Source organism: Salminus brasiliensis, chromosome 8 (assembly GCF_030463535.1).
Source record: "Salminus brasiliensis chromosome 8, fSalBra1.hap2, whole genome shotgun sequence".
NCBI classification, from domain to species: domain Eukaryota; kingdom Metazoa; phylum Chordata; class Actinopteri; order Characiformes; family Bryconidae; genus Salminus; species Salminus brasiliensis.
The window spans coordinates 10124618-10132422 of NC_132885.1; the positions used below are offsets into that span (position 1 = coordinate 10124618).

At 39.6% G+C, this 7805-nt stretch overlaps 2 protein-coding genes across 4 annotated transcripts; one reads left to right on the forward strand and one right to left on the reverse strand.

Moving 5' to 3' along the window:
• Positions 1–410: 410 nt before the first annotated feature.
• On the forward strand, positions 411–4495 carry LOC140560553 (uncharacterized). Of its 3 annotated transcripts, none has more exons than XM_072685032.1 (5): positions 411–488; positions 1750–2046; positions 2758–2796; positions 3370–3417; positions 3614–4495. In XM_072685032.1, exons 2-5 carry the CDS (start codon positions 1755–1757, stop codon positions 3859–3861), a joined length of 627 nt encoding a protein of 208 aa, XP_072541133.1. In that variant the 5' UTR covers positions 411–488; positions 1750–1754; the 3' UTR covers positions 3862–4495. The 3 variants fall into 3 exon arrangements, 2 of the variants coding, with proteins under 2 accessions (XP_072541133.1, XP_072541134.1); XM_072685033.1 differs by having other exon boundaries at positions 421–488; positions 1754–2046; XR_011979980.1 differs by lacking the exon at positions 411–488 and adding an exon at positions 3038–3189 and having other exon boundaries at positions 2003–2046; positions 3614–3644.
• Positions 4496–5111: 616 nt separating this feature from the next.
• Positions 5112–7805, reverse strand: dap1b (death associated protein 1b). Its single transcript, XM_072685564.1, has 4 exons — positions 7642–7805; positions 6309–6396; positions 6019–6082; positions 5112–5738 (listed from the first exon to the last, which is right to left on the reverse strand). The coding sequence occupies exons 1-4, from the start codon at positions 7787–7789 to the stop codon at positions 5622–5624; spliced, it is 417 nt and encodes a 138-aa protein (XP_072541665.1). The 5' UTR covers positions 7790–7805; the 3' UTR covers positions 5112–5621.

Consider the following 7805-nt stretch of genomic DNA (forward strand, 5'->3'; position numbering starts at 1 on the left):
AAATGACCTTACTGACCTCTGCCACCATATTGTCTCTCAAGAGTTCAAGTGTCTCCTCTATCTTCAGTCTTCAAAATTAAAGTAATTTTGGGAGGAATACAGGAATACAGGTATAGGTAATAGTGTTAAAGAGCTGTAGACGTGTAAAACTACTGCCTGGGAACAATGAACAATTGTACAATGAAAGAACCTGGGGTACAGCAGTCACTGACGTGCAGATAGTGATCTAATAAATATATGATATTTTATTGCCTGTTTTTAGTAGGACATTGTGTTATTTTACATAACCAAACAAGGCAATTGACATAGCTATTACTTTGTAATTTGTGTAGGGTATTTTCCAAACGCAGTTCTGGTGGTATTCGGTAGAGGTCGCTGTTTCCCCTTTACGCAAGCCTACTACAATCGAAAGTGAAAGCAGCCCGGCTCGGTGCACTGAAAGCCAGAGGACTAAGAAGAAGACAGGCGAAATTATCAGCGATAATAAGGTACTTTTATGAATTCAGCCTCGTTAAATATCTTTAAGTGCGATAGAGATATCACTGAGCGATTATGCAGAGGTTTCTTTGGAGGCAGGACGCTTCATTCACCGAGAGCTTTATGTAGGATTTTAGTCCATGTCGACATGATTGCCTCATGCAATTCCTAGAGAGTTTCCAGGAGCACTTTCACGCTGTGAATCTCCCTTTCTTACACCCCTGATAGCAGGAGGGCAGCGGACCACTGTTGGCTATGCTGGCCACGTGTCCTCCATCCGCTTCCTTCACCCCCTTCGCCCCCTTCACCCCCTTCGCCCGGACCGTGTCAGTCATCAAGCCACGGATTTCCAAAAAGATTTCAAAGGAATTATCTTCTTTATTACGCTCATAAACTTGGCTCTAAATATATATATATATATAAATTTTAATATTTCTGTGTGTTCCTGTGGACTTGTGACACGTCATCAGCTGCAGCCCAATACTGCTCCATTCAGGAGTCCAGAAACCCCAAAAGTTACTGCTTGTTCCCACTGATCCCCCTCCTCTCCTCACTGACCCGGAAACTGATTTTCAATTCAATTTTAATTCAGTTTTATTTCTATAGGCTTTTTACAGAATAGATCCGGGTTCGAGACTCTTCTGAGCAAGCTAGTGGCAACAGTGGCAAAAAAAAGGAACCTTGGGAGGAACCTAGATTCAAAAGGGGAACCCATCCTCCACAGGTCGACACCAGATAATGATAAAAAGCAAAGCAGGAATAAAAACAACAATAAAAATAAACTGAATTAAGAAAAAAAAAAGGTAAATGTGGCCTCAAGCCATACACGATTGGCTTAGTCCATCAGTAGTCAACATCATATCTACGATGCTTTGTGATATGCTGGAAGAAGCCATTAGAAGATTGCCTTTCTGCTCACCACAATTGGACAGAGTGCTTATGTGAGTTACCGTAGTCTTTCCGTCAGCTCCAACCAGCCGGTTGGCCTCTCTCAAGGCATTCTGAGGTTGATGTGAACAGTAGCTGAGGCTCCTGGCTTGTATCTGCATGATTTTAAGCATTGCACTGCTGCCCAATGATTGGCCAATTAGATGACTGCATGAATGGGCAGGTGTACAAGTCTTAATAGTCCTAATAAAGTGCTTGGTGGTTTAGCAGACATGCCATGTTACATATTCAGTAGCAGATCATGATCCATCAGAGCGTGTATTGGTTGTATTGTGTCTGTGCTGAAATATACAGTGCTTTAATTTGCTGTGTTTTTGATCTTAGACAGAATGGATACTGTTATCAAGCGTAAAAAGCCGGAGCTGATCAGATGGCTGCGTGGGAATGATTTGATTTTACAGTATGTAGATTCTGAGGAAATTTTAACAACCGCTGAGTACACAAAGCTAATGTCTATCAAAGCTGATGATGAAAGAAATACAAAGCTTTTGGACATGATCTATCTCAAGGGACCAGACGTTTGCAGTGTTTTTTTGAGAGTATTGAAAAGGGACAAGGTGAACGAGTCAAGCCCGGAGCTCAGGAAATGGATATCTGCTGTGGACACCTCAGGTACCTCAGGTAGGCCAAATCCACACGCAGGTACCACTACTTTTACTACAATGAAATAATACTTAATAATAATATTACTATATAAATAATATAATATAAATAATACTAATAGAAACACATTAATGAGGAAAAACCCTCCTGATTCTGTCAGCAGTGTGTCAAAATGATAATATTAACTCCTTGACCATGGAAGACTTATGACTTCAGCTCGCAATTACTTCTTACTTTGTCAAGGATTTTCTAAAGCATTATTTTTTCAAAATTGAGTTATCTTAAAAAATGTTTTTCTTGTTTTATGGGAATGATTTTGAAATGATTGACGTATTTTATAATAAATGTCATCATTAATAATGAAGCTACTAATTGCTTTTGATATTCTGTAAAATAATTGTGGCTCAAAATAAGTCATTAAGTTGATAATACACATAAAGAAGGTTTTTTTTTGTTTGTTTTTTAAAAAGCAATTATTTTGACATTAACTTTCTATGCAAGTGGAAATGCTCCCATATTGCTGCCAGAAACAGAGAGGGGAAAACATAGGCAATATTGGTCAAAACAGGATTCCGATCATTAGAACAGATCAGATCAGTTTCTGTTTTTATAATAATCTCATAAAGTCATTTGGACTAAACGTGGACTAAAATACTGTGTAGCAAAAAGTAAATTCCTTTCCTGGTTTGAAAGAGTTCATTAGTTGTTGTCCATTTTTATTTCCTACAGAAACAAGTGTGGCTCCAGGGGCCAGTGCCCAAAGCTCAGGTGCGTATAATCCTACAGCCGTGTTTGTAAGTCGCTTTTCATGAATGTCAGGATTTTTAGGTTCAGTTGTTTAGTTGTGATGGTCAGTTATGATCATTGCTGTCACCAAAGGTTAATACACCTAATAGGACCTTTATGTAGCCTCACGCAGCAGACTGGTGAGGTGCAGACTTGACAGAATGACCGTAACTATTAGTGAGCATAGTTATTGATTGTAAATCATGACTTTCTGTGTCAACAGGAAGGGCTGGGCATATTCAAGCAGATGGTGGCAGTAGTGTTTTTGGCCCTCAAATAAGTTATGCAAACATATCGGGCGACTTCAATATGAATGTGCAAATGCATCACAATACCGGCCAGTAAGGATTGATGAAAATCTGCACATAACTTATGGTAAATACAGCATTTTGATTTAGTGATGTGACGATATCTTAGTATCCATAATTGTAACTAGCTAGCCTGAGCTGTCAGTTTAGACATTGTGTAGAACTGTTCTCAACACTTAAACCTCGATCTGTGAGGAGCTCGTCTAAAACCTCTCATTTCTTGTCGTCTTTTTTGTCTGTTTTGCAGCAAACCCAAACAGCTCAACCTCTCCTGCTGGAAATCAGAGAATTGCAGGTAACTCTTAATCCAGGATTATTTTTTAGAGCTACCATGAAAACCTAAACCTAAATCCCACATCACAAACTGAAAAGAACAATAGACTGTCTGTGCTATGTGATTTAAGTGTGGTTAATGTCCATATCACGTCACATTCGTCTTTAAATAATAATTCAATGGTGAATTCCTCATTTTCTTCCTTTCTGTTCTGCAGATAATGAGGATTTTCTGAAGAAGAACAGAAGTCAATTAATTAACAAAGTAAAAAATGTTGTTGGAATTGTCGATGACCTCCTCCTGACAGATGAAATGGCATCTCTTGTGCAAGCAGAACCAACTGACCAGGCCAGAATGAGGAAAGTTCTGGATTTTACAAAGAGCAAAAAAGCAGCTGAGGTTCTGATCAAGGCTTTATGGAAGCATGCAGGTGACGTCATGGAGGACCTGACCAATGAAGCCTAGTGTGGCCTTTAAAACCTCTTTAACAGCATGTACAAACAGGTGCTCTGATTTAGAAAAATCACCAAATCATGTGAGATTATTTTAACAGTCAAAATGTTTTATGCAATATTTTTATATGAACTACATTTTAGTCTTATTTCTTTTTACACACAGATCAGGGGACCATTAGTAAGTTAGTCTTTAAAAAAAAATATATATATATATATATATAAATGCATGGTGTATGTATATATATATATATATATATATATATATATATGTTAAACTCTAAGTTCTGATGAGGATAACTCATTTTTATACCAAAGCTGTTCAGGGACATTCCAGATAATTTTTTTATGTTTGTGTCTTTATATCTGGATTTCATACCAGCCTTGATACTGAAAGACTAATTACAACCGTTAACCCTCATTTGGTATTGTAGTTTTAGATTTTATATGAATGGTCAGTCCTTTTTTTTATAAAATGTCATTTTTATAATTACCTGTGATGCTAGAGAACATGAATTGTGAGTGGTGGGAGCACAAACGCATAACTAAGTGCTAGGTTTACACATTTGTTATCACAGAATTTTTATATCAATTTGGAAACAATGTAAATGAGATCTTCCAAATAAACAAATGCTATGCAACTGTCTGATGGCCAAGCATGAAATGTAATGATCATTTATGAGTATTTTTACTTCAAAACTGTATGACCAGTCTCTAACATTTTGTACCCCTTTGTGTGTGTGAGGTACAAAATTGGGTAATTTTTTTTATGCAAGTCTCAGATATTGGCATATTAATTTAATAATTACAGCATTGGAACTCAATAGAGCTCAAGATCCTATAGGTTTTTCAGTTTGTTTTTAAGACAAAGGTGGTTTTGACCACTAATAGCCACCAGACATCACTTCACAAGATCAAAGATCTCTCAAAAGCCTCACTTTTGCAGTCACTAATAATCAGTGATCAGATGTTGTGGAAATGTGCATGTTTATATATAAAACAAATAAATAACAATTTAAAAATACATAAATGAAAAAAAAGAAAAAGCCACACACGCTTTCTCCAGTGGTGTAGTTTCTTTTAGCTGGCAAGCCTTTTCGGTCCAGACTAGTAATAGTCATTGAGTCATTGTGAAATTAGCAAATTTTGAGTTTGTTTTTGTTTTTAAATGGTTCTAGACCCTATGGTCAGTTACAGCACCACTGAGCTCCATTGCTATAGCATTTATTATTAATGAGAACACATTTAATATGCCCTTCCATCTTAACTGATAAAACCCATATTTTATTATTATTCATAGAAAGAAAGTGGTCATTGAGAAGCTCAAAAACACTTAATAATCAGAATGACTTTAAGGGTCAAGTATGCGATGTTTGGCTAGAGGAGAGCACACAACCCACATTATTAATGCCACATTTATTTAAGCAGTACAAACACTAGTTTACAGGCATTCATTTCTTAATGTCACAAAGCAACATCTCTGCCTACTGTGTTTTATTCCACAACGGGTTACTAAGTGGCTCATACAGGCACTGAAACCAAGCAAACAGATGAGCACAAGGATAAGCACTGAAGCTATGCAGAAGAGTCCTGCTGCAAGGTTAAGAAAAAATCTACAAGCTCAGAAAAAGGCCAGCAACCAACAAGGTCAGATGTAAACTGACTGTACTAGGAAACCAAGTTAGGTCCGTGATGCGCATCATTCACCTCAAAACAAACTCACTTCCTGTTGTACACACCGCTACCCACATCCTCGGTGATTGCCATTTTGGCTCAACACTTGCGGGGTTGCTGGATGAAGAAGGTGCGCTGGATGTGCAGCTTCTCTACGCTGGGTCGGACCTTGCCGTGCCGCACTGAAACTGGAGTCTCTGGGAAATCATGGCCCAACTGCATGAACAAACACAGTAAAATTACACAAAGCACTCTGTGGCTTCCTGGCTAGTCTTAGTCACAGCACATGAAATTCTTCCTATAACATTGCTGCCAATGGGGGGGGGGGGGGGGGTGCTAATGATCCTTCTGAAAAATTAAATGATTAGTCAGGCCTGTACTATGGAATGCCATTTATCTTTGGTTACATCAGAAAGGAGAGAATCTTGCACAATAGCAAACCTCTGAAGCACAAATGAGGTCACAGCAGACGTAGGAAGCAAACACACAAACAAACCTTCTCCAGTGGGCCTGCCATTAAAATGCCAATTTGCTGCATCCGTGAGGAGGCAGTCAAGGACCTGCAACACACACCAGAACAGTACATGATCATTAAACACCAGAGATGCAGACAGACAGTGATGATCATACATTCATGCATAACTAATTAAGCATGCACTGACTTCATGCAAATTCTTCACCAGTTTCAGTTCATACCATCTTCACATAGAAATACTACAGTCTGACTGTTGCAGCAATGCTAATGGCCAGAACAGTTGCAGCAATGTACATGAAACAAACGTGTACCTGGGTTTCTCTGGTCTCTTGCCCTCCTTCTCTGGAGTTCCACTCTCTTCATTATTTTTCTTAACCACTCGTTTGCCTCCTGCCTTCACTGCAGATTGCACAGGAGGAGAGAACAGACAAGTCAGAATTAAAACAAAAACCTGCCACATACAAGCTCTTTTCAGCCCCACAGACATCTGGAATATCCTGTGTCTATACAAACACAGTTCCTCAGACCTTTTCTTATTGGACATGCTTGGTTTGGACTCAACTGAGGAATCCCTCCAAAAAAGGTAGACAATTCTTACTAAATAATAGGCATGGATCATCAAAACCCTGGGAAAATAATGCACTTAACCGCTTCATAACTTCAAGAACTTTAAAAATGAATCTACAAGGGTAAAGTTATTTGTGGTATGCCCATCAAGCAGAGTGCACTGAGCAAGCATGGTTACTCGGACCAGTTGGGTGACTGCCTAAAGACCCTGGGGCAAAGTATACTAGGATTGGCACCACAATACCACCCAAAAACCTCCTGTCAGTTAAAGTCAGGTTTAGAAGATTAACTCAAGAACTAACAGCACAGCAGGGCAGGGCTGAAATCTCAGAACCTAGACGCTCCAGAAGGAGGGGGGGGGGCACCCCAGTTAAAGCCTTGTATACCCACTCCACTGCACTGGGCATCAGCCAGCTGATAGAGTTAGAGTTACCAAACAAAGGATAAATCAGAGACAGTAACAATTATGCAATCGTTACGCAACAGACATCTTGTGACCCTCAATACACAAAACTCGAATTATCCAATTATCCACTTGTCTGGTTTCAGTCAGTTAACTGCAGGACCTCAATGCAAATGCTTCAGCAGGGTTTAACACGTACAAGCTTAAAGCATTAGAGAGGGTAACAGTGCAGAGGGGGTAAACAAAGCCTAGAAGGTTGAGCTGAACTTCATCTCCATCTGCTTCCACTTTTAAGCCAACAGAGAAGAGAAGCACTAGATCAGATTAGAAAGGGATTAGGTCGTTTTCCTGTTGTTGTGACTCGTCTGAGCACCAAACCTGTCCAGCCTGAAGTTCACACGGTACTTCTATTCAAATATTAATAATAATAATAATAATAATAAAAGCATCTCCAAACAAGAGTGCACGAGGACCTCCATTTCAGATGAAAACAAGCAGTGCCTTCATCACCAGCATGCAAAAACAACCTCTGCAACAAGCGTCCTCCTCACTTCGACTGCATGCATGAAGCACAGAGAGGAACCACACAGCCCCCACCAACTACACCCAAAGAGAACTCCACCAAAACTACTTTTAAATAAAACAAAACAGACGCTTTAAAAGTGTCATCTGACCCGCAGGAGGGTGGCCAGCCTTCAGGGTTAGAGTATCTCTCATTCCAGCTTTGGAGAACTGCACCATGTCGAGCTTCGTGTACTTCAGCAGCAGCCTGAACCCCTTGCTGCTCCGCCCTCGCGCCTCTTTATACTCACTACCAAACATACGCGCGCGCACACGG

Coding starts and splice junctions, on each gene's coding strand:
- LOC140560553 (XM_072685032.1), top strand. CDS start 1,755: ATGGATACTGTTATCAAGCGTAAAAAGCCGGAGCTGATCAGATGGCTG. Junction 2,047..2,757: donor GGACACCTCAGGTACCTCAG/GTAGGCCAAATC, acceptor TATTTCCTACAG/AAACAAGTGTGGCTCCAGGG. Junction 3,418..3,613: donor TGGAAATCAGAGAATTGCAG/GTAACTCTTAAT, acceptor TCTGTTCTGCAG/ATAATGAGGATTTTCTGAAG.
- dap1b (XM_072685564.1), bottom strand. CDS start 7,789: ATGTTTGGTAGTGAGTATAAAGAGGCGCGAGGGCGGAGCAGCAAGGGG. Junction 6,083..6,308: donor AAGAGACCAGAGAAACCCAG/GTACACGTTTGT, acceptor TGTGTGTTGCAG/GTCCTTGACTGCCTCCTCAC. Junction 5,739..6,018: donor TGGCAGGCCCACTGGAGAAG/GTTTGTTTGTGT, acceptor TTGTTCATGCAG/TTGGGCCATGATTTCCCAGA.